The 25,913-nt window shown below is 42.7% G+C and overlaps 2 protein-coding genes across 3 annotated transcripts; one reads left to right on the plus strand and one right to left on the minus strand.

The window, feature by feature from the left end:
• Positions 1 to 2,168: 2,168 nt before the first annotated feature.
• nubpl (nucleotide binding protein-like) lies at positions 2,169 to 12,169 on the minus strand. Of its 2 annotated transcripts, XM_024412838.2 has the most exons (10): positions 11,979 to 12,169; positions 9,539 to 9,683; positions 9,322 to 9,356; positions 9,073 to 9,163; positions 8,914 to 8,953; positions 8,719 to 8,809; positions 7,946 to 8,125; positions 2,780 to 2,900; positions 2,584 to 2,666; positions 2,169 to 2,409 (listed from the first exon to the last, which is right to left on the minus strand). In XM_024412838.2, exons 1-10 carry the CDS (start codon positions 12,117 to 12,119, stop codon positions 2,347 to 2,349), a joined length of 990 nt encoding a protein of 329 aa, XP_024268606.1. In that variant the 5' UTR covers positions 12,120 to 12,169; the 3' UTR covers positions 2,169 to 2,346. The 2 variants fall into 2 exon arrangements, with proteins under 2 accessions (XP_024268606.1, XP_024268607.1); XM_024412839.2 differs by lacking the exons at positions 9,073 to 9,163; positions 9,322 to 9,356 and having other exon boundaries at positions 11,979 to 12,167.
• A 9-nt stretch (positions 12,170 to 12,178) lies between these two features.
• On the plus strand, positions 12,179 to 13,236 carry dtd2 (D-aminoacyl-tRNA deacylase 2). The gene is made up of 3 exons (XM_024412840.2): positions 12,179 to 12,452; positions 12,580 to 12,649; positions 12,811 to 13,236. Exons 1-3 carry the CDS (start codon positions 12,342 to 12,344, stop codon positions 13,134 to 13,136), a joined length of 507 nt encoding a protein of 168 aa, XP_024268608.1. The 5' UTR covers positions 12,179 to 12,341; the 3' UTR covers positions 13,137 to 13,236.
• The last annotated feature ends 12,677 nt before the right edge of the window (positions 13,237 to 25,913 follow it).

Raw genomic sequence — 25,913 nt, forward strand, 5'->3', positions numbered from 1 at the left:
TACAAAAAAGAACTCACCAGGCAACTCACCAGGGCATCAACAATCTATCTACAAAAGAACAACTCACCAGGCATCAACATCTACAAAAGAACAACTCACCAGGCATCAACATCTACAAAAGAACAACTCACCAGGCATCAACATCTACAAAAGAAAAGAACAACTCACCAGGCATCAAGGCATCAACATCTACAAAAGAACAACTCACCAGGCATCAACATCTACAAAAGAACAACTCACCAGGCATCAACATCTACAACTCACCAGGCATCTCAAAGAACAAACCAGGCATCTCAAAAGAACAACTCACCAGGCATCAACATCTACAAAAGAACAACTCACCAGGCATCAACATCTACAAAAGAACAACTCACCAGGCATCAGAAAGAGGCATCAAGCATCAAGTCAGAAAGAAAAAACAACAAGATAGAACCATTCCTTTATTTTTGCTCTACGCTTTTAGGGCATAAATTACTTTCATGTAGTTTACTGTCGACTGCACATTTTGTTCTCAAGGCTTGAATTAAACGTGTTGTATTTGAATATCAGACTGAACAATGAATACTGGATCTATATATTGAATACACATTGGTTTGAAGAGACAGGTTGCTATTGAAACGGAACATTATGCTACCACGGTCTAGATATACATACTATGTAACAGATATGTAATCAGCTCAGACCCCAAGGATTTGTGCGTACTCCACAGCTAGGGATATGGAGGAGTGCAGGGTTCTTCTGGTCTACAGTGCACTCGGAAAGTATTCAGACCCCTTCACTTCTTCCACATTTTGTTACATTACAGTCTTATTCTACAATGGATTAAATATTCTTTCCCCTCATCAACCTACACACAATACACCATAACGACAAAGCGAAAACAGGTTTTTAGACATTTTTGCGAATTTGTTAAATTAAAAACAGATACCTTATTTAACTATAACTATTTATAGTTATAATAACTATTTAACTATTTGCTATGAGACTCAAAATTTAGCACAGGTCCATCTTGTTTCCATTGATCATTTTTGAGATGTTTCTACAACTTGATTGGAGTCCACCTGTGGTAAATTCAATTGATTCGACATGATTTGGAAAGGCACACACCAGTTTATATATGATCCCACAGTTGACAGTGCATGTCAGAGCCAAAACCAAGCCATCAAGTCGAAGGAATTGTCCGTAGAGCTCCGAGACAGGATTGTGTCGACGTACAGATCTGGGGAAGGGTACCAAAAAAATGTCTGCAGCATTGAAAGTCCCCAAGAACAGTGCCCTCCATCATTCTTAAATGGAAGAAGTTTGGAACCAACAAGATTCTTCCTAGAGCTGGCCACCTGGTCAAACTGAGCAATCGGGGGGAGAAGGGCCTTGGGTCAGGGAAGTGACAGAGAACCTGATGGTCACTCTGACAGAGCTCGGGAGTTCCTCAGTGGAGATGGGAGAACCTTCCAGGACAACCATCTCTGCAGCACTCTACCAATCAGGCCTTTATGGTAGAATGGCCCGCTTAGAGTTTGCCAAAAGGCACGTCAAGGACTCTCAGACCATGACAAACAAGATTCTCTGGTCTGATGAAACCAAGATTGAACTCTTTGGCCTGAATGCCAAGCGTCACGTCTGGAGGAAACCTGGCACCATCCCTACGATGAAGCATCATGATGTGGGTATGTTTTTCAGCGGCAGGGTCTGGGAGACTACTCAGGATCGAGGGAAAGGGAAATCCTTGATGAAAACCTGCTCCAGAGTGCTCAGGACCTCAGACTGGGTCGAAGGTTCATCTTCCAACAGGACAACGACCCTAAGCGCACAGCCAATACAACGCAGGAGTGGCTTTGGGACAAGTCTCTCAATGTCCTTGAGTGGCCCAGCTAGAGCCCGGATTTGAACATCTCTGGAGAGACCTGAAAATAGCTTTGCAGTGACGCTCCCCATCCAACCTGACAGAGCTTGAGGGCATCTGCAGAGAAGAATAGGAGAAACTCCCCAAATACAGGTGTGGCAAGCTTGTAGCGTCATACCCAAGAAGACTCAAGGCTGTAATCGATCGAAAAAGACTTGAGGCTGTAACAAAGTATTGAGTAGGGTCTGAATACTTATGTAAATGTTATATCATTTTATTTATTTATTTATTCATACATTTGCACAAAAAAATTGAAAAACCTGTTTTTGCTTTGTCATTATGGGTATTGTGTGTAAATTGATGAGGGGGAAAAAAAACTATTTAATCCATTTTAGAATAACAAAATGTGGAAAAAGTCAAGGGGTCTGAATACTTTCCGAATGCACTGAATCTCCTGTAGATGACGAGTTGTCCAGTTGTCCTACACAGTAGAGGGCAATAACTCAACCAGAGAGTTCTTCTAGACGCTGGACCACGGCAGTCGCCACCTTTCTGTAGGCCTCAGCCTAAAACAATGGGCATAGGCAGACATATTAAACAAACCCAGGTAGAAAACTAACATGGCAAACTCTCAAAAGTGTAAAATGTATACAATGTTACGGTGAAGAATACACTGTTTGTTTTCCAACATTGCCAATGTTTATCTTGACTATCTATTGTCATCCAAGCAGCATACCAACCTCAGGGCTGTCAGGTGAGGACACCACTACAGGCTGGCCTCTGTCTGACATCTCCCTGATGCTCAGGTGTAGAGGAATGTCTCCTAGACAGAGGAGGGAGAGACATCAGTCTCTACACTATACTATCATTCTATTAGATCTCAGATTGAGAGAAATAATGAAATCTGTAATGATTTATGTTTGAAATGGATCTTACCCAATACTTGTACTCCCAGAGTATCAGCAAGGGCCCTTGCTCCATCTGCCCCAAAGATGTGGGTCTGGTGGTTACACTTGGGGCACTGAAACACGCTCATATTCTGGACTATGCCCAGGACCTATGAGATGTGACATATATATAAATATACACTGAACAAAAATTTAAACGCAACATGTAGTGTTGGTCCTACGTTTCATGAGCTGAAATAAAAGATCCCAGACATTTTCCATATGCACAAAAAGTGTATTTCTCCTTGTTAGTGAGCATTTCTCCTTGGCCAGGATAATACATCCACCTGACAAGAAGCAGACGAAACAGCATGATCATTACACAGGTGCACCTTGTGCTGGGGACAATAAAAGACCACTCTAAAATGTGCAGTTTTGTCACACAACGCCACCAATGTCTCAAGTTTTGAGGGAGCATGCAATTGGCAGGCTGGGTGCAGGAATATCCACCAGAGCTGTTGCCAGATAATTTTATGTTAATTTCTCTGCCATAAGCCACCTCCAATGTCATTTTAGAGAATTTAGCAGAAGATCCAACCGGGCCTCAAAACTGCAGAACATGTGTAACCATGCCAGCCCAGGTACTCAACATCTGGCTTCTTCTCCTGTGGGATGATCTGAGACGAGCCACCCGGACAGCTGATGAAACTGTGGGTTTGCACAACTGAAGAATTTCTGCAAAACCTTCAGAAACCATCTGTCACGATCTGTCACGATAAATAAGTGGACCAACGCACAGCGTGAGTAGAGTTCCACATATTTATTAAAGTGAAACTTCCAAAAAACAGCAAAGAAATAACAAACATGCAAATACGTAGCGCACATAGGCACAATACAAAATCAATATCCCACAACCCAGGTGGGAAAAGGGACACACTAAGTATGATCCCCAATTAGAGGCAACTGTATATCAGCTGCCTCCAATTGGGAACCATACTCACACACCAACATAGAACTATAATAACTATAAAACCCCCCTAGTCACGCTCTGACCTATTACACCATAGAGAACCCCGAGGGCTCTCTATGGTCAGGGCGTGACACCATCTCAGGGAAGCTCATCTGCGTGCTCGTTTTCCTTACCAGAGTCTTGACCTGACTGCAACTCGGCGTCGTAACCGACTTCAGTAGGCAAATGCTCACCTTCAATGGCCACTGGCACGCTGGAGAAGTGTGCTCTTCACGGATTAATCCTGGTGTCAACTGTACCGGGCAGATGGCAGACAGCCTGTATGGTGTTGTGTAGGCGAGCGGTTTGCTGATGTCAACATTTGGTGATGCAACCGTGAGTGCCCCATGGTGGAGGTGGGGTTATGGTATTGGCATGCGTAAGCTATGAACAACGAACACAATTGCATTTTAATCGATGGCAATTTGAATTCACAAAGATACCGTGACGAGATCCTGAGGCCCACTGTCGTGTCATTGATCCTGCCGCAATCACCTCAGAATGATAATGCATGGCCCCATGTCGCAAAGATCTGATCACAATTCCTGGAAGCTGAAAATGTCCCAGTTCTTCCATGGCCTATATAGTCACCAGACATGTCACCCATTGAGCATGTTTGGGATGTTCTGGATCGACGTATATGACAGCGTGTTCCAGTTGCCGCAAATATCCAGCCACTTCACACAGCCATTGAAGAGGAGTGGGACAACATTCCACAGTCCACAGCCTGATCAACTCTATGTGAAGCAGATGTGTCACGCTGCATGAGACAAATGGTGGTCACACCAGATACTGACTGGTTTTCTGACCCACGCCCCTACCTATTTTTTAAGTTATCTGTTACCAACAGATGCATTTTTTTTTTAAATGTATTTTATTTTACCTTTATTTAACCAGGCAGGCTAGTTGAGAACAAGTTCTCATTTGCAACTGCGACCTGGCCAAGATAAAGCGTAGCAATTCGACACATACAACAACACAGAGTTACACATGGAATAAACAAAACATAGTCCATAATACAGTAGAACAAAAGAAAACAAAATGTCTATGTACAGTGAGTGTAAACGAGGTAAGATAAGGGAGTTAAGGCAATAAATAGGCCGTGGTGGCGAAGTAATTACAATATAGCAATTGAAACACTGGAATGGTAGATGTGCAGAAGATGAATGTGCAAGTAGAGATACTGGGGTGCAAAGGAGCAAGATAAATAAATAAATACTGTATGGGGATGAGGTAGGTAGATAGATGGGCTGTTTACATATGGGCTATGTACAGGTGCAGTGATCTGTGAGCTGCTCTGACAGCTGGTGCTTAAAGCTAGTGAGGGAGATATGAGTCTCCAACTTCAGAGATTATTGTAGTTCGTTCCAGTCATTGGCAGCAGAGAACTGGAAGGAAAGACGACCAAAGGAGGAATTGGCTTTGGGGATGACCAGTGAGATATACCTGCTGGAGCGCCTGCTACGAGTGGGTGCTGCTATGGTGACCAGTGAGCTGAGATAAGACAGGGCTTTACCTAGTAGAGACTTGTAGATAACCTGTAGCCAGTGGGTTTGGCGACGAGTATGAAGCGAGGGCCAACCAACGAGAGCGTACAGGTCGCAATGGTGGGTAGTGTATGGGGCTTTGGTGACAAAACGGATGGCACTGTGATAGACTGCATCCAGTTTGTTGAATAGAGTGTTGGAGGCTATTTTATAGATGACATCACTGAAGTCGAGGATCGGTAGGATGGTCAGTTTTACGAGGGTTTGTTTGGCAGCATGAGTGAAGGATGCTTTGTTGCGAAATAGAAAGCCAATTCTAGATTTAATTTTGGATTGGAGATGCTTAATGTGGGTCTGGAAGGAGAGTTTACGGTCTAACCAGACACCTAGGTATTTGTAGTTGTCCACATATTCTAAGGCAGAGCCGTCCAGAGTAGTGATGCTGGATGGGCGAGCAGGAGAGGGCAGGGATCGGTTGAATAGCATGCATTTAGTTTCCCCTTCGTTTAAGAGCAGTTGGAGGCCACGGAAGGAGGATTGTATGGCATTGAAGCTCGTCTAGACGTTAGTTAACACAGTGTCCGAAGAGGGGCCAGAAGTATACAGAATGGTGTCGTCTGCGTAGAGGTGTACCAAAGAATCATCAGCAGAAAGAGCAACATCATTGTATACAGAGAAGAGAGTCGGCCCGAGGATTGAACCCTGTGGCAGCCCCATAGAGACTGCCAGAGGTCCGGACAACAGCCCCCCCCGATTTGACACACTGAACTCTATCAGAGAAGTAGTTGGTAAACCAGGTGAGGCAATCATTTGAGAAACCAAGGCTGTCGAGTCTGCCAATAAGAATGTGGTGATTGACAGAGTCAAAAGCCTTCGCCAGGTCGATGAATACGGCTGCACAGTAATGTCTTTTATCGATGGCGGTTATGATGTCGTTTAGGACCTTGAGCGTGGCTGAGGTGCACCCATGACCAGCTCTGAAACCAGATTGCATAGTGGAGAAGGTACGGTGGGATTCGAAATGGTCGGTAATCTGTTTGTTAACTTGGCTTTCGAAAACCTTAGAAAGACAGGGTAGGATAGATATAGGTCTGTAGCAGTTTGGGTCTAGAGTGTCACCCCCTTTGAAGAGGGGGATGACCGCGGCAGCTTTCCAATCTTTGGGAATCTCAGACGATACGAAAGAGAGGTTGAAAAGGCTAGTAATAGGGGTTGCAACAATTTCGGCAGATAATTTTAGAAAGAGAGGGTCCAGATTGTCTAGCCCGGGCTGATTTGTAGGGGTCCAGATTTTGCAGCTCTTTCAGAACATCAGCTATCTGGAATTGGGTAAAGCAGAAATGGTGGGGGCTTTGGCGGGTTGCTGTGGAGGGTGCTGGCAGTTGACCAGGGTAGGGGTAGCCAGATGGAAAGCATGGCCAGCCGTAGAGAAATGCTTATTGAAATTCTCAATTATAGTGGATTTATCAGTGGTGACAGTGTTTCCTAGCCTCAGAGCAGTGGGCAGCTGGGAGGAGGTGCTCTTATTCTCCATGGACTTTACAGTGTCCCAGAACTTTTTTGAGTTAGTACTACAGGATGCAAATTTCTGTTTGAAAAAGCTAGCCTTAGCTTTCCTAACTGCCTATGTATATTTGTTCCTAACTTCCCTGAAAAGTTGCATATCACGGGGGCTATTCGATGCTAATGCAGAACGCCACAGGATGTTTTTGTGCTGGTCAAGGAAAGACAGGTCTGGAGTGAACCAAGGACTATATCTATTCCTAGTTCCATTTTTTTTAATGGGGCATGCTTATTTAAGATGGTGAGGAAGGCACATTTAAAAGAATAGCCAGGCATCATCTACTGATGGATGAGGTCAATGTCATTCCAGGATACCCCGGCCAGGTCAATTAGAAAGGCCTGCTCGCAGTTTTAGGGAGCGTTTGACAGTGATGAGGGGTGGTCGTTTGGTTGCAGACCCATTACGGATGCAGGCAATGAGGCAGTGATTGCTGAAATCTTGATTGAAAACAGCAGAGGTGTATTTGGAGGGCGAGTTAGTTAGGATGACATCTATGAGGGTGCCCGTGTTTACGGATTTGGAGTTGTACCTGGTAGGTTCATTGATAATTTGTGTGAGATTGAGGGCATCAAGCTTGGATTGTAGGATGGCCTGGGTGTTAAGCATGTCCCAGTTTAGGTCACCTAGTAGCACGAGCTCAGAAGATAGATGGGGGGCAATCAATTCACATATGGTGTCGAGGGCACAGCTGGGGGCAGAGGGAGGTCTATAGCAAGCGGCAACAGTGAGAGACTTGTTTCTGGAAAGGTGAATTGTTAGAAGTAGAAGCTCGAATTGTTTGGGTACAGACTTGGATAGTAATACAGAACTCTGCAGGCTATCTTTGCAGTAGATTGCAACACCGCCCCCTTTGGCAGTTCTATCTTGGTGGAAAATGTTATAGTTAGCAATGGAGATTTCAAGCTTGACTGAAATATGTATTCCTAGGTCATGTGAAATCCATAGATTAGGGCCTAATGGATTTATTTCAATTGACTGATTTCCTTATATGAACTGTAAACTCAGTAAAATCTTTGAAATTGTTGCATGTTGCATTCATTTTTTGTTCAGTGTGCATAGATAAACATCTCACAAATGTGTATTTTGTCCTTACCAAGGTCATTTGAAAAGAATTGAAGTAAGAATAAAGGGGCATTTAGCATCCAAAGCTCTTACCGGTACATTGACCTTTCTGAACATTTCTGCTCCTCTGCGTGCATCCAGCAAGGCAATATCCTGAGGAGTGGACACGATCACTGCCCCTGCTATTGGGACGTTCTGAGTGATCGATAACTGAACATCTCCAGTCCCAGGTGGCATGTCAATAACCAGGTAGTCCAGCAGTCCCCAATCTACCTGCATAGGTAACAAAAAAAATGACATGTAGTATATAGTATAAAACTAACACAGATTACTGTACTGCCCTACAAAAGTAAAGTGCATTAACAACAAATGTTTACTGCAAAATCTCACTTCAACGTCTTTCTGTCTAAATTCTGGTACTTTATGATATATTCTGATCGACTGGCTTGTTCTTGTCTCAGAAAACAAAAAAACACGTTAATGAGATAATAAACTTGTGGATCGAGCCCTGAATGCTGATTGGCTGACAAACGCGGTATATCAGGCATTATACCACAGGTATGACAAAACATATATTTTTACTGCTCTAATTAAGTTTGTAACCAGTTTATAATAGCAATAAGACACCTAGGGAGTTTGTGGTATATGGCCAATATACCACGGCTAAGGGCTGTGTCCAGGCACTCTGCGTTGCGCTGTGCTTAAGAACAGCCCTTAGCCGTGGAATATTGGACATATACCACACCACCTCGGGCCTTACTATATACACAAGGCCATTACAACAGACCAAAGATTTTGGACCAAATTCGTAGTTACCGCACTTTGCCTTTGGAGGTCAGTGTACATGAACGATCAGTCTCTCCCACCTGTCTAAGTAGCTTCTCTATAGCTGACATCACCATCAGGCCCCTCCAGACAATGGGTGCGACATCCTCTACCAGAAACCCCATGGACATACTGAGGACAGAAGGATGAGAGATGGACATGACAGTCAATGACTCAATGGTTTATTTGTTTGCTTACCTCCCCTGTCACTGGCAATTGGAGATACATTTACTCACCAAGGAATCCCAAAATTCATAAGTGGTCTCATTAGGTTGTCTGAAAACACAAAGAAAACATAGGTTGTCTTTTCAGTTTGATCTCTGTAATGAATGGATACATCTAAAACATCCTTGTTATTCCTCAGGCTAGACTACATGCAGATTGATGTCTCCTACTGTCAGTTAGTTCTGGGTTCCCCTTTAGGCTCATCAGCTTAGGAATTGAGGGACCGTAAACATCAGCGTCTAAGATGCCCACAGTTTTACTCTGTGTGCAGAAAAGAGACATGAAGAGACACTGAGTGGACAATGTAGTGAGAGAGAGAGAGAGAGAGATTGTCATGGTTCTGCATACCCATTTTGGGCAAAAATTGGTATGCAACAGTAATAACAAAATGTGCAAATTAATAATGGTGCTTTCCTTACTGGATCATTAGCTGTGAGTCCAAGGGCCAAATTCACTGTTGAGGGGAGGAAAAAGGTTGTAGGCTAGCAAATGACTACACTGTATAAAAATATATATTTCATAAAGATAAAAAGATCAGACCAAACCACTGTCTGTTGAAATGTATGCAAAGTATACACATTTGTGCAAATGTTTCATGAATGAGCAGCACAGAGAGCCCAATAAGAACCTGCTTACCTGCAGTGGTTGATTTCCCAACACCCCCCTTCCCTGAGGCCACCACAATAACTTGTTTCACTCCAGCAATGGGCTTTTGTTTGGGCAAGCCACGAGCCATGTGCTGCTTCTGTCTCTCCTGCAACGACCTCTCAGGACCTGAGGTCTAGGGAGTACAGAGTGTTAGAGTTGCGTAAATTCATCATGGAATGAGCAAGTGAGTTTATCAACAACACATGATAAACTTGAATGCAACTTGTATATACAGTACCCGTCAAACATTTGGACACACCTACACATTCAAGGGTTTTCTTTATTTTTACTATTTTCTACATTGTAGAATAATAGCGAAGACAGCAAAACTATGAAATAACACATATAGAATCATGTAGTAACCAAAAAAGTTAAACAAGTTAAAAAAGTTAAACTTGTTAAACAAGTACAAATATATTTTATATTTGAGATTCTTCAAATAGCCACCCTTTGCCTTGATGACAGCTTTGCACACTCTTGGCATTCTCTCAACCAGTTTCATGAGGTATTGGTATTTTATTAGGATCCTCATCAGCTGTTGCAAAAGCAGCAGCTACTGTTCCTGGGGTCCACACAAAACATGAAACATAATGACGTAATACAGAACATCATTAGACAAGAACAGCTCAAGGACAGAACTACATACATTTAAAAAAAGGCACACATAGCTTACATATCAGTACATACAAACTATCTAATAGGTCAAATAAGGGAGAGGCGGTGAGCTGTTGCTTTATCTGTTTTTAAAAACCAGGTTTGCTGCTTATTTGAGCAATATTAGATGGAACGGAGTTCCCTGCAATAATGGCTCTATATAACACTGTACGCTTTTCTTGAATTAGTTCTGGATTTGGGGACTGGAATTGGTTCTGGATAAGTCACCTGGAATGCATTTCAATTAACAGGTGTGCTTTGTTAAAAGTACATTTCTTTCCTTCTTAATGCGTTTGAACCAATCAGTTGTGTTGTGACAAGGTAAGGGTGGTATACAGAAGATAGCCCTATTTGGTAAAAGACCAAGTCCATTTTATGGCAAGAACAGCTCAAATAAGCAAAGAGAAACGACAGTCCATCATTACTTTAAGACATGAAGGTCAGTCAATCTGGGAAAATGTCAAGAACTTTTAAAATTTCTTCAAGTGCAGTCACAAAAACCATCAAGCGCTATGATGTAACTGGCTCTCGTGAGGACCGCCACAGGAAGGGAAGACCCAGAGTTACCTCATTAGAGTTAACTGCACCTCAGATTGCAGCCCAAATAAATGCTTCACAGAGATCAAGTAACAGACACATCTCAACATCAACTGTTCAGAGGAGACTGCGTGAATCAGGCCTTCATGGTCGAATCGCTGCAAAGAAACCACTACTAAAGGACACCAATAATAAGAAGAGCCTTGCTTGGGCCAAGAAACACGAGCAATGGACATTAGACCGGTGGAAATCTGTCCTTTGGTCTGATGAGCCAAATTTGAGATTTTTGGTTCCAACCGCCGCGCCGCGTCTTTGTGAAACGCAGAGTAGGTGAACGGATGATCTCGTCATGTGTGGTTCTCTCCGTGAACCATGGAGGAGGAGGTGTGATGGTGGTTTGCTGGTGACACTGCCAGTGATTTATTTAGAATTCAAGGCACTTAACCAGCATGGCTACCACAGCATTCTGCAGCGATAAGCCATCCCATCTAGTTTGCGCTTAGAGGGACTATCATTTGTTTTTCAACAGGACAATGATCCAAAACACACCTCCTGGCTGTGTAAGGGCTATCAGGTGACCTGGCCTCCACAATCACCCGACCTCAACCCAATTGAGTTGGTTTGGGATGAGTTGGACCGCAGAGTGAAGGAAAAGCAGCCAACAAATGCTCAGCATGTGTGAACTCCTTGAAGACTGTTGGAAAAGCATTCCTCATGTTGCTGGCTGAGAGAACGCCAAGCCTGTGCAAAGCTGTTATCAAGGCAAAGGGTGGCTACTCTGAAGAATCTCAAATATAAAATATATTTTGATTTGTTTAACACTTTTTTGGTTATTACATGATACGTGTTATTTCATAGTTTTGATGTCTTCATTATTATTCTACAATGTAGAAAAGAGTAAAAATAAGGAAAAACCCTTGAATGAGTAGGTGTTTCCAAACTTTTGACTGGTACTGTATATACATGATGTAAATCTTATAGTGTTGCTGTTAGTTATAGTTAGTTATAGTTATACAGATACGTAAACAAACATGCTACATAATTGGCCTCAATGGCTTGCAATGATTAGCTAACTAGCTATGTAGGGTGAATCAGAGTGAACTTGATAGCATTTACTTAGCTAGCATGTGGCAAGCTACCTAGCTAGTTAGTTGTAGCGAACTAAACAACACTCCATGGAGTGGAGTTTAGTTCGCCAGTTAGTTGTAAACAATTTTAGCAAGAGCTAGAATATTACCTTATGAAAACGTATGAAATATTTGCAGCGTTGTGGAGCATGTTGAATGTCTCTCCCTGTCCGTAACACTGTTGGTTTATTTAGGTTAGCGGTTGTTAATTTTAATAAATGTGAGAATTTACTGTAGCTACAGTGAGCCATCTTGTGTTATTGCCATAGAAAAAATAGGTTATTGGTCAAGTGCATGTCGATTTTCTATGACGTATGCTTGCGTCAGGAGGAGCCTCACCCGGAAGCGAGTGTCAGAGACACGAAAGTTTTCGTTTCTCTTCTGTTATTTTCCTTCACTGTCCCTTTTAAAAGTGAGTTTTTTACGAGTCCTCTTGTGCTTTATCATCTGAAACAGGCAGATATAATTTCAAAATGACTGAAAAGGCAGGTTCTCCACTAGCAAGAACTGTTCTTCAGCAGTGTCTCTATGCAAGGCTTCAAGTCAAACCTGCAGATGATCAGTCTGAGGCTGAATGGGTGGAGGTACTATTGAATTATCTTCTACTACTTTCTTAAATGCAAATATGGTCTGCCTGCTCAGAATAAGATTTGCACCTTGCCTAAAATAATATTTGTGGGATGGGCTGCTCATAAGATTTCATGTTTTCAGATTGACAGAGGGATGGTGGTCTACATCTGCTTTTTTAAAGGCGCTACAGAGGAAATTATTCAAAAAATCGGTATTTATTGTGCTTTTTCCAGTTTTTGGATAATACTGCAATAAAAGCAACTACCTGGGCTTCACAAGACTGTGAACAGTAAATGTCACTGTTCTTCAAGGAATCGTAAAGCAATGTTGCTAGTACTGAATGGTTATTGATCCCTCTGCTCTACTCCACAGTGAACACTCTGCTCAACTTGAAGCTGTGTGAAGCTGACTCTGGGAAGTATGTGTCAGTGTTGGACCTGCCTGGGAACGTCCTCATTGTGCCTCAGGCTACACTGGGAGGCAAGGCCAAAGGGAAGGGCATGCAGTACCACCATAACATTGGGAAAGAAGAGGGCCTACAGCTCTATTCTAACTTTGTCTCCCTGTGTGAGAAGGAACTGGCTTTGTCCAGTAACAGTAGTGAGACTGGGATGATCGTCAAACATGGAACATATGGGAACAGACAAGTGCTGAAGCTAGATACTAACGGACCATACACACACCTGATGGAGTTTTGAACCTTCCAATACTAATGACATTTCACAGTAAATTACCAATTGCACTCTTGTCCCTGAAATGGTGGTACTGTAGATCTGATTATTAAAGCTACCAACATTGTGTATTGTAATGCGTGTGTTTGTATCGTGTTGTTCTTTAGTGTTAAATCATACAAATATATTATGATCAGGAAATCAAAAGAAAGTCTGAACTCAATTGAAATATTTGTATAGACAACCTTGTTGCAAATTGTTGATGGGTTTATGAAGTGTGACCTGTGATATCTAGTGGGGATTTATGAGCACTGCACTAACAAAACAAATCTCCTACACCTGAAAGAAATATATATAAGATCATTTAAAACTTTTTTCAGCTAAGATTGCTACTACTACAAAAAAAATGAAATACTGTACATACATTAAAACAATGATGGGGAGGGGAAACAAATGTATGGGTACTTGTATCAGTTCCTCCCACTCTATGGCGGTAATGTGCCTTGCATGTCAATTTCACATCGCTAAACCCATAGAAAAACGTGAGGAAGTGTAGAGAACGCATCAAGTAAGATGTGTGCCATAACTTCGTGTTTTAGTGAGAATGGGATAGTTGCGTCCCAATATCGGAATATGGGCGAGTGGGTGTGTCGAAAGGAAAGTAGTGGGCGTGTCAAGCGCTCTGCTACAAGTAGTGATGGACATTCCGGCTCTTTTCAGTGAGCCGGCTCGTTCGGTTCAGTTTACCAAAAAGAGCCGGCTCTTTTGGCTCCCAAACGGCTCTTTAAAAAATATATGTTTTGTATTTTGTCAAGTCAAATAGTTTGCGATAGTTTGACTATGATTGGTGTTAAAACAATTCTAATTAAATTATTAAATGAAATCATACTCTACCTTAACCACAATGTATTTAAAAATGCATTGGTTTGTTATGAAAAATAATTATATTAAACATTTGCATTTAAAGTATAACTTTTTAATGTATATAAACAAAGTGCATGTAAATCTAACCATTCAAAACGAATTTAATCTGAACAGCATAATATAATATTTCACCATATCAAAGAAAAATAAATAACAGAGGGGCTCCTCCAAATAGGATCGGACCTCCATTATGGCATCTGCTGAGGGATTCCTTTGTGCTGCATCACCAGTTGCTCTCTCGTCAAACAGCATCCAAACAGCAGATGTTTGTGGCACTACTGCTGGTGCTTCTGCTCCATCTGATCCCTCTTCTTCCTGTTGCCCTGGTGCCTGAGCCAGCTGACTGCTGGGGCTGTCCCTCCCTGCTGCTGAGGTTATTCTTTGAAGAGCCTCATCAATCGCTCTGGCATCACTGAAGGCTAACTTCTTAAACATGGGGTCAAGTGCAGCGGTTTCTGATAGCACGTGATTATATTCCATTCTGTGGAACTTTCTGTCTGTTGATGAACATAGGGTGTCCATCAACTCTGTCACATGTCCTGTGGTTACATTTGCTTCTCTCTGGTGGCTGGCTGTGATTCGCTGCAGACCCTTACACAGGAGTATCATTTTTGAGGCTGTTACATAGCTGAGAAGAGAGAACAGTAACTTATTAGTTAAGGTTCATGTTTTGTATACTGATACTACATTCTCATCTACTGCTCATTGAAAGTCTGTGTAGCCCAGCAACAGCCCCAAAACATCACTGCTCTAGAGGAGATCTGCATGGAGGAATGGGCCAAAATACCAGCAACAGTGTGTGAAAACCTTGTGAAGTCTTACAGAAAACATTTGACCTCTGTCATTGCCAACAAAGGGTATATAACAAAGTATTGAGATACACTTTTGTTATTGACCAAATACTTATTTTCCACCATAATTTGCAAATAAATTCATTAAAAATCCTACAATGTGATTTTCTGGATTTCTTTTCTCATTTTGTCTGTCATAGTTGAATTGTACCTATGATGAAAATTACAGGCCTCTTTCATCTTTTTAAGTGGGAGAACTTGCACAATTGGTGGCTGACTAAATACTTTTTTGCCCCACTGTATAATACTGGATTAAATAATGATGTAGTAATAACTGCTTACTGTACCTCTCTCCCCTGATCTCCACAGTGACCTACTCAAATGGTTCCAGGACTCTGCACACCTCCTCCACCACCTCCCATTGCTCTTGGGTCAGAGCATCAACAGGTGCATTGACATTGAAAATGGCCAGGGTAGAGATGATGTCATCCTTTGACTCAAGAAACCGCTTCAACATATTCCACCTTGTAGTGCAGTCTTGTTTAGGCCTCAGCTCAGGCATCCCCATCTGGCGTTGTGTAGACTTTAGTTTCTCAGCACCTATTGTGCTCCTGTGGAAGTATTCCACAGCTGCTTTTTCACTTTGTCCACAGTGGGCTTCATCACCTTCAGAGCATCTCTTACTACTTAAAAAAAAAAATTCTACTGTGTCATTGACTTGATTGTGTTAAAAATACTACAATCAGGTTGATTGTGTGGGCAAGACATGGATGATGGGTCCATTTTAACATTTTCATGGCTTTGGTTGTGTTAGCTGCATTGTCGCTAACATTACAGACCACTTTTCCATCTACTTGCCATTCTCTGGCCACTCTCAGCAGTTCCTCTGCCAAGTTCTCTGAGGTGTGTCTGTTGCTGAACTCAAAGCTCACCAGAAGACAGCTAGACATTGACAAATCTTCAATGAAGTGACATGTAACCGACATGTAAGAAGTGGTTACCCTTGATGTCCAGCAGTCAGTGGTAAGCCAAACTGCAGTAGCTTTTTGGACTCTTTCCCGCACTGAAGCCTGTGTGCTCTCATACAGTTGTGGAATAAGTGATTTTGAAAGGGTTTCCTGCTTGGAATTGTGTACATTGGATTTAGACTATTGCTATAATTTCTCTGTCCTCCACGATCGAAAATGGCTGGAAATCGGTGGCAATCATTTCAGCCAATGCAATATCAATTTGGCCTTGTTTTGCTACAGACATAGACTTTGGCATAAACTGGTCCATAGAAGATTGCGTTGCTGTGGGTCGCAGAGTAGGCCTACTTGACTGAGTGGTGAGGTACTGGCTCCACCACTATCACTAGCAGGCCCGCTAGTTTCTCGAAGCTCCGCTACAGCTAGCTTCACAGTTGGGTGTACAGTTCACATATGACGGTGTAGGTTGTATGTAGAACCGGCTTTATATGATATTTTGTTTTGGCAAATTCTACACTGTTCTCTAATATTGTTTACATTATTAAAATGCATCGAAATAAAAAAATTATTGATTTGAGTTTTTCCCTGTCCACCGTGCTTCTACACCTGCATTGCTTGCTGTTTGGGGTTTTAGGCTGGGTTTCTGTACAGCACTTTGTGACATCAGCTGATGTAAGAAGGGCTTTATAAATAACTTTGATTGATGGAAATTTGTTTGAAATGCTACTGTGCTTCAGATTCATTTTCAAACTGTTGTTTTCACAACTGTCCTTCCTCTCTCCTCGGCTGCTAAGTGTGTGACTGAGTGAGTTGGCTCGGCCCTCCCTTACGCATCTTTGGTTCATTGGTTGACACTGCGTGTCTGATTGACAGGAACAACAGGTGAGGCTGTTAGTCTGATCAGACAGTCAGAACGAATGTGTGTGCTTGAGCATTTAGGCCTATATTATTATTATTTGTTCGTTCTTTGAATTAGTTAATTCTATTCATTTAGATCTTTTGATTATTCATATCTTTGAATTTGGACTTTGTTTGGACGTGTTTTTAAGCCAGATGAGTCAGAGTTGTATTTCACATAGTTTTATACAAATAATTGTACATTTTCAATTACAAAACTGACGATAGTTTATTTTTTATTACAAGTATTAGATGAGTGTATCGTTGCTTCATGCGTTGTATGCGTGTGCTTACTGGGACGGTCACCCTGATATTAGCTAGGTAGCTACTTCCCATGCTGTTGCACTTGCCGGACAGTAGTGCTTGTCAAGCGACAGCGAAGGGTATTGTGTCCCAAAGTGTTGTTACCGTCAATGTCTTCCCCATTGAGTAGTAGACTGTATGTATGCATTTAAAAAATATATTTTTCTAGGCAAGTCCGTTAAGAACAACTTCTTATTTACAATGTGTATCAAGGTGACTTCTACATGGTTACAATTATTTCTTGTATAGGCTGCTATCCCACTTGAAATAAAATAATGTGTGAGAAAATAAATGGCTGCGTAGCTACCGCCAGGGACACGACCATGATACCTAGTAGGACTTCAAATTGAAGGACTTCAAGTTGGCAGGCACAACACCAGAGCACTGGTGGCCTACTATCGACTCGTAGTGAAGCCCAATCAGCCACACAAAACCGTCTTGAGTGGCAACACATCTGCCCATTTAGCTGATTCGCTTTCCATACACCCACTCCTTTCGACTCACCCATTCTCCGGTCACTATATTGGGCTGCAGCTACCTATACCAAAGATTATGGATTATGACTCTGTGCTAACACTGGGAGTTGCTATCTAGCTCCTGCCTATCCTTTCTTTGGATTGGTGGATATATCTCATTATTGTAATCCTATTTTGAATATTCGATGAGGGTTGTTGACGTCAACTGCCTATATTCAATTGAGAGAGATGGAGGAGGCGTTGGCAAAGTGTCAGTAGACATGATTAGCTAGTTTTGACAGGAGTGTACGGCTGACCTTGCACTCTGCACTCCCACCGTTTGAATGAGATGGTGACGTTGACTTGTGAAAGTTGAAACAAGGAAGAAGGGTGTAGCTAGCCTGAGCAGTGAAGTAGGAAGCTGAATGCTGGGTAAGCATTGTTGGGAGAAGAGGAATATTGGGACAGGGATACAGAAAGGTGCATTTCTGAGGAGGACTGGAGGGGATAAAGAGGAAGAAGAGGTTTTAAGAGAATGAGGAAAGAGGTTGGATTTGAATTTGAGGAAGATGGTGATAAAAATGGAGATGGGGTGTCGAAGAAGATTGGTGTCAAGTGTAAACAGAGTGAGCCATGCTCCAGTTCTGAAGGTGAAATGGAAGTGAAAGAGGGCGAGTTACGTGAGGTGGAAGATGTGGTGAAGAGCTCGGAGCCTAAGCCTGGCATCGATGGACATGATAAAGAAGAATCTGGTCCAATAGGAATGACATTTTTGAAGAAAGTGGATCCTTGTCTTTTGGTGGATCCATTTGTGGTTTCAGGGTGGGTTGGAAATGAGTTGGGTACAGTTGAATCAGTGAGGTAACATTTAGCGGACTTGTGATATTTGTTTGTGTTTTTTCGGACCAGAGGGAACAGGCACTCCATGTCACGCAACTTGGGTCAAGATCTGTTTCTTGCTTTGCGTTTAGGAATAGGGCACCATTGAAAGGAGTGATTTCTGGGGTAATGTTAAGTGTGCAGGTGGAGCAATTGAAGTTGAAGATTCCTGGTGTTTGTGAGTCCCGGTGGTGAGAGTGGTCAAACAGTGGAGTCACTGTCAGTCCTTTTGAATTTTGAGTCTGAGTTTTTACTTGACAAAGTCATGTTAGGATATATCAGTTATCCTGTTAGAGCTTTTGTGCCGAATCCACTGCGGTGTTTCAGGGGCAACGTTTATGGTCATGTCTAGCAGCTTGTAGGAGAGAGATTCCAAGATGTGCGAGAGAGGCAGGTGAAGGTGGCCAGAGTCAGAGTATTGCAGAAGGTGTCGTATGCTAGGGCAGTGAATAAAGTAGAGGAACTGGTGAGGGATCCTGCAAGGATTGAGTATTGGATCTGTGCCAGCACAGAGTGATAGGCCAACAAGTGATATATGCTTCAGTAACGTTGGCTTCTTAGAGTGGAAATCTGACCTTTGGTCTGATGAGTAAGTCCAAATTTGCCATTTTTGGTTCCAACCGTTGTGGCTTTGTGATCCGCAGAGTAGGTGAACGAATGATCTCCGTATGTGTGGTTCCCTCCGTGAAGCATGGAGGAGGAGGTGTGGGGGTGCTTAGATGCTGACACTGTCAGGGATTTATTTAGAGGCACACTTAACCAACATGGCTACCACAGTATTCTGTAGCGATACGCCATCCCATTTGGTTTGCGCTTAGTGGGACTATCATTTGTTTTTCAACAGGACAATGACCCAAAACACACCCCCAGGCTGTGTAAGGGCTATTTGTGTCACGGTTTTCTGTATGTGAAAGAGAGTCAGACCAAAATGCGGCGTGGCTATTGCGATCCATGTTTAATGAAACAAAGTAAACACGAATCAAATACAAAAACAATAAACGTAACACGAAAACCGAAACAGCCTAATACTGGTGTAAAGTAACACAGAGACAGAACAAGGACAATCACCCACAAAACCCAACACCAAACAGGCTACCTAGATATGGTTCCCAATCAGAGACAATGACGAACAAATGCCTCTGATTGAGAACCATATCAGGCCAAACATAGAACTAGACAAACTAGACATGAAACATAGAATGCCTTGGGATGAGTTGGACAACAGAGTGAAGGAAAAGCAGCCAACAAGTGATCAGCATATGTGGGAACTCCTTGAAGACTGTTGGAAATGCATTCCAGGTGACTACCTCATGAAGCTGGTTGAGAGAATGCCAAGTGTGTGCAAAGATGTCATCAAGGCAAAGGGTGGCTACTTTGAAGAATCAAAAATATTTGTTTACCACTCAAGTCTTCACGATTATTCTACAATGTAAAAATAAAGAAAAACCCTTGAATGAGTAGGTGTGTCCAAACTTTTGCCCTGTACTGTATATACAGTGGGAGGGAAAGGGAGTAGGGGTTTGAAGGGGAGTGAGAGGTCTATGGAGGCAGAGCTGAAGAAGAAAAATAAGTTTGTGGAGAGCAACATAGTTTCCAACGCCAGAGGCAGTTCAGAGGAGGAAGGGCAAACTAAGTCGCGAGGGAATCGTGGAGGTGAGGAGGAGCATAATGTGATTTGGAAGTTTAGGGAGGAAGGGGAGTTGGGGTGATGAGTCCGACAAGGTTGACTGCTGTGATAAAAGAGCTGATTGAGTAAGTTGTCAATGCTAAATTGTTAAGAGATGGGATCTTGTTGGTGTTCTGTAAGGACATGGCGCAGAGGGAAAAAGCTCCCAGAGTGAAGCTAATAGGGAAGTGTAAGGTGGTGTGGAGCAGCTGGAATGATCAAGCAGGGAAGCAGTGGACTAAAGGGGTGATAACAGGAGTGCCTGTGAGTGTTAGCACTGAAGAGTTAAGGTAAACTTGAGAGGAGGCATTATTGTAAATGTTCAAAGACTGTAAGCAACAAGGGATGGAGTGAGGGTAGATAGTCTATTCTGTCACACTTCAAGGACAAGGTACAGCAAAATAAAGTAACCATAGGATATATGAGTTATTATGTGAGGGGTTATGTACCAAAGCCTTTAAGATGTTATAACTGCCAGATATTTGGGCATGTGGCAACAGCCTGTAAAGAGAAAAAGAGGTGTGCCAGGTGTGGAGGGGAGCAAGAGTACGGGAAGTGTGGAGATGGTGTACAACCAAAGTGCTGCAGCTGTGTGGGTGCTCATTGTGTGGCATATGGTGGGTGTGAGGCAATTAAAGAGGCAGTGGAGGTGCAACAAGTGAGAGTGGAGTAGGCAGGTGGGTGTTTGGAAAAGCAAAGTGGGACCAGTTTCTGGAGCTGAGAGAGCAAGTGGTGGCTCGGGTGGATATGACAGGGGATGTGGATAGTATGAATAACTTGGTGAGAACAGCTTTTGTGGGGGCAGCTACTGAGGCTATAGCCAGGTGTTCAGGGAAGAGGAGGAAAGCAATGTGGGGCAGCGGTGAGGAGTAGGAACAGGGCATTTAGAGTACTGAAAAGGACAAATAACATCCAACATCTGAGTCTGTATAAGCAGGCCCAGGTGAGGAGAACTATCCGTCAGCCAAAGAGGTCATGTTGGTGTCGGTTCTGTGACACCATTGGAAGGACGACGCCTGTGGGAGGATGATCGAGAGGAAGAGTGGGGTCAGAAGGGAGTGGGACTATCCAGTGTTGATGAGTGGGGAGGATATGGCAGTAACAGATGAGGAGAAGGCAGAGATGATGGCAAAGCGCTTGTTCAAGTGCATAGCTCGGCTAATCTGTCACAGGGACAGAGGGGGAGAGAGAGAACGAGAGAAGAGCACCCTGATGTATTGGATTGGATTACCATGGCAGAGATGAAGAGGGCAAATCAAATTTGATTTGTCACAAACGTGTTTAGCAGATGTTATGGCAGGTGTAGCGAAATGCTTGTGTTTCTAGCTCCAACAGTGCAGTAATATCTAACAATACACACAATCTAAAGTAAAGAAATAGAATTAGAATATATAAATATTGGATGAGCAATGTGGCAGTAGGCAAGGCTGAGTTAACTTCACCTGGGAAAGATGAGATGTGCCATGGCATGTTGGCCCATCTTAGTGATGAGGCACTGGATAAGGTATTGGGGTTGTACAATAGAGTGTGGGAGGAGGGGAAACTACCGGGCAGCTGGAATCCTGAAGCCAGGGAAGTTCCCAACGAGGCCAACAAGCTATCGGCCAACCCAAAGAGGCCAACAAGCTATCGGCCAACAAGCCTTCAGCTAGGCTGGACAAAGTGGAACAATACCTACGTTTTGGAACATTCACAGATCCTCTAGAAAGATGTCTCCATAAATACAAATAAATACTCAGTCAGAAGGTTTAGTTAGGAATGTATCATCAAAGGTATGATTTAGGTATACTTTTTTGTTAACACAGTGAGACAATGGGAAAAATTCAGCACTTTGTGTCCGTCCCAAATGGAACCCTATTCCCTATATAGTGCACGACTTTTGGTCAGAAGTTGTGCACTACATAGGGAAAAGGGTGCCATTTTGGATGCGGCATTGTTTTCAGTCCTGCTTAAGCAAAATGTTTCTTTCTTCAGGTGACATGCTATGGTGAAAGGATGGCAGTTCGCTATACAGTCAGTTGTTAGGAGCACAGAGGAAGTGAAGGCGTTGGTGGTACAGTACCATGACAACAACGGCCTTGTAGGCAATCATAAGAGCCGCACGGCAGTTTTCACTACTGGAGCGCAATCTCACCAGACACTAAAAAGTGGATTCATAACTGTGAAACTTGTTCAAAGAAGACATTCCCACCAGAATCGGATAAATGCCTACAATGTTTTGCCTATGGAAGTAATAGCACTGCTTCCCACAATGAAGATGTGGTAAAGGAAAAAATTCTCTGCCATCTACTGTGGTGAACAACTGTATATATTGTATCTCAAGCGCTGCTATCACAACCCCTGGGACCGTATTCAGGGTAGGATTGCTGATCCAGGATCAGTTTTGTCTTTATTATAAAGAATGGACAGGGATGACTACTCTAAGTTGCTTTATGAATACAGTTTTTGAATGTATTTATCAACACAAGGGGTCCCTTGAGGGTCAGAGTCTTGTAAAGTCCTGTGTTCCATGCACTTTACAGAGGACTGCTTCGAACTCCTTGAGGACACGGTAACTCCCAAACCAGATGCAGTGCCCACCATAGTGGTGTCTCCAGAGTCTCAAGTGGTGTTTATTCTACAAAGTAATGTAGCATTATGGATAACGTAGTCAGTGCAGGCATAGACGTTACATAAGAAAAATGCACTTTTCTTAGAAGGATCGTCTTAAAGGGAGACAATGTTCACTCACTATAGGCTATTAGATAAGAAATCAATTCCCAAACACTCTTTTACATGGCTTAATATGCTCTTCTTGCTGAAGCCACCCTTCCCAGAATGTGTATTGGATGAAGATGGGAATATTTCTGACATGAACATTGAAAACCTGCTCTCTATCCCAATTGAAGCCACGGAACACATAGAACATCACTATGCACTACCTCCACCTGAAACCAACAGGCAGTCTTTCAGAAAGGGGAAAGTTGGTGTTCCTGCCCCATACAATGCAGAGGACATTTTTTAAACGTTACAATCAGATTGATAATTACCTGCACACTGGGACATGGGGCAGTATATCAAATAACCAGAAAATCGTGTTGAAATAAAGAGCTAAATTCTCTCTGGTTCAGACCTCTCCCCAGGCCTAAACAATTAATTTATTTCTCTCCATTTATAAGATGGAATTCTATATCACAAGAAAGGTTTCGGGCGTCCCAGAATGATCGAAGAGAGGGGGAAAGCCAAGCCTCGCAGAGTGGTCCAAAAAAGGGAGAAAGTGAACGATAGTTTAATGACGACAGGTGTCACTTTGGGCTGATCAGCAACCTGCTGTAACATACAAATCAAATCAAATCAAAATCAAATCAAATCAAATTTTATTTGTCACATACACATGGTTAGCAGATGTTAATGCGAGTGTAGCGAAATGCTTGTGCTTCTAGTTCCGACAATGCAGCAATAACGAGCAAGTAATCTAACTAACAATTCCAAAAAAAAAACTACTGTCATACACAGTGTAAGGGGATAAAGAATATGTACATAAGGATATATGAATGAGTGATGGTACAGAGCAGCATAGGCAAGATACAGTAGATGATATCTAGTACAGTATATACATATGAGATAAGTATGTAAACCAAGTGGCATAGTTAAAGTGGCTAGTGATACATGTATTACATAATATATAGAGTACAGTATCAACGTATGCATATGAGATGAACAATGTAGGGTAAGTAACATTATATAAGGTAGCATTGTTTAAAGTGGCTAGTGATATATTTACATCATTTCCCATCAATTCCCATGATTAAAGTGGCTGGAGTAGAGTCAGTGTCATTGACAGTGTGTTGGCAGTAGCCACTCAATGTTAGTGGTGGCTGTTTAACAGTCTGATGGCCTTGAGATAGAAGCTGTTTTTCAGTCTCTCGGTCCCAGCTTTGATGCACCTGTACTGACCTCGCCTTCTGGATGGCAGCGGGGTGAACAGGCAGTGGCTCGGGTGGTTGATGTCCTTGATGATCTTTATGGCCTTCCTGTAGCATCGGGTGGTGTAGGTGTCCTGGAGGGCAGGTAGTTTGCCCCCGGTGATGCGTGTGCAGACCTCACTACCCTCTGGAGAGCCTTACGGTTGAGGGCGGTGCAGTTGCCATACCAGGCGGTGATACAGCCCGCCAGGATGCTTCGATTGTGCATCTGTAGAAGTTTGTGAGTGCTTTTGGTATTTCTTCAGCCTCCTGAGGTTGAAGAGGCGCTGCTGCGCCTTCCTCACGATGCTGTCTGTGTGAGTGGACCAATTCAGTTTGTCTGTGATGTGTATGCCGAGGAACTTAAAACTTGCTACCCTCTCCACTACTGTTCCATCGATGTGGATGGGGGTGTTCCCTCTACACTATATATACAAAAGTATGTGTACACCCCTTCAAATTAATGGATTAGACTATTTCACCCACACTTGTTGCTAACAGTATAAAATCGAGCACACAGCCATGCAACTCCACAGACCAACATTGGTAGTAGAATGGCCTTACTGAAGAGCTCAATGACTCAAAGTGGCACTATCATAGGATGCCACCTTTCCAATGAGTCAGTTAGTCAAATTTTTTGCCCTGCTAGAGCTTCCCCGGGTAACCTTTAAGTGCTGTTATTGTGAAGGGGAAACGTCTAGGAGCAACAACGGCTCAGCCGCGAAGTGGTAGGCCACACAAGCTCACAGAACGGGACCGTCGAGTGCTGAAGCATGTAGCGTGTAAAAATCGTCTGTCCTCATTAACGAGTTCCAAACTGCCTCTATAAGCTTGCTGCCAGCTCTTAGCAAATTGTTGGAAAAAATTGTGTTTGACCAAATACAATGCTATTTCTCTGTAAACAAATTAACAACAGACTTTCAGCATGCTTATAGAGAAGGGCACTCAACATGTGCTGCACTGACACAAATGACTGATGATTGGTTGGAAGAAATTGATAATAAGAAAATTGTGGGAGCTGTACTGTTAGATTTCAGTGCAGCCTTTGATATTATTGACCATAACCTGTTGTTGAAAAAACGTAAGTTCTATGTTTTTTCAAACTCTGCCATATCGTGGATTCTGAGCTATCTATCTAATAGAACTCAGTGTTTCTTTATTGGAAGCATCTCTAATGTCAAACATGTTTTGTTTTTTTCACCTTTATTTAACCAGGTAGGCCAGTTGAGAACAAGTTCTCATTTACAACTGTGACCTGGCCAAGATAAAGCAAAGCACTGTGACAAAAACAACAACACAGAGTTACACATGGAATAAACAAACACACAGTCAATAACAATAGAAAAATCTGTATACAGTGTGTGCAAATGAAGTAAGGAGGTAAGTCAATAAATAGGCCATAGTGGCGAAGTAATTACAATTTAGCTATTAACACTGGAGTGATATATGTGCAGATGAGGATGTGCAAGTAGAGATACTGGTGTGCAAAAGAGCAGAAAAACAAAAATAAATTTGTGGATGAGGTAGGTAGTTGGTTGGATGGGCTATTTACAGATGGGCTGTGTACAGCTGCAGCGATCGGTAAGCTGCTCTGACAGCTGAAGCTTAAAGTTAGTGAGGGAGATATGTCTCCAACTTCAGTGATTTTTGCAATTCGTTCCAGTCATTGGCAACAGAGAACTGGAAGGAAAGTCGGCCAAAGGAGGTGTTGGCTTTGAGGATGACCAGTGAAATATACCTGCTGGAGCGCATGCTACGGGTAGGTGTTGCTAAGGTGATCAGTGAGCTGAGAAAAGGCTGAGCTTTACCTAGAAAAGACTTATAGATGATCTGAAGCCAGTGGGTTTGGCGATGAATAAATAGCGAGAACCAGCCAACGAGAGCATACAGGTCGCAATGGTGGGTCGTATATGGGGCTTTGGTGACAAAACGGGTGGCACTGTGATAGACTGCATCCAATTTGCTGAGTAGAGTGTT

The sequence above is a fragment of the Oncorhynchus tshawytscha genome, linkage group LG11 (genome assembly GCF_018296145.1).
Source record: "Oncorhynchus tshawytscha isolate Ot180627B linkage group LG11, Otsh_v2.0, whole genome shotgun sequence".
Taxonomy (NCBI): Eukaryota; Metazoa; Chordata; class Actinopteri; order Salmoniformes; family Salmonidae; genus Oncorhynchus; species Oncorhynchus tshawytscha.

Excerpts from the sequence above, each read along its gene's own strand:
- nubpl (XM_024412838.2), bottom strand. The coding sequence starts at position 12,119 with ATGGCTCACTGTAGCTACAGTAAATTCTCACATTTATTAAAATTAACA. Across the intron at positions 9,164-9,321 it reads GACTCACAGCTAATGATCCA|AGTAAAACTGTGGGCATCTT; the intron begins GTAAGGAAAGCA and ends TTCTGCACACAG. Across the intron at positions 2,667-2,779 it reads TCTGGGAGTACAAGTATTGG|GAGACATTCCTCTACACCTG; the intron begins GTAAGATCCATT and ends TCCTCTGTCTAG.
- dtd2 (XM_024412840.2), top strand. The coding sequence starts at position 12,342 with ATGACTGAAAAGGCAGGTTCTCCACTAGCAAGAACTGTTCTTCAGCAG. Across the intron at positions 12,453-12,579 it reads CTGAGGCTGAATGGGTGGAG|ATTGACAGAGGGATGGTGGT; the intron begins GTACTATTGAAT and ends TCATGTTTTCAG. Across the intron at positions 12,650-12,810 it reads GGAAATTATTCAAAAAATCG|TGAACACTCTGCTCAACTTG; the intron begins GTATTTATTGTG and ends TCTACTCCACAG.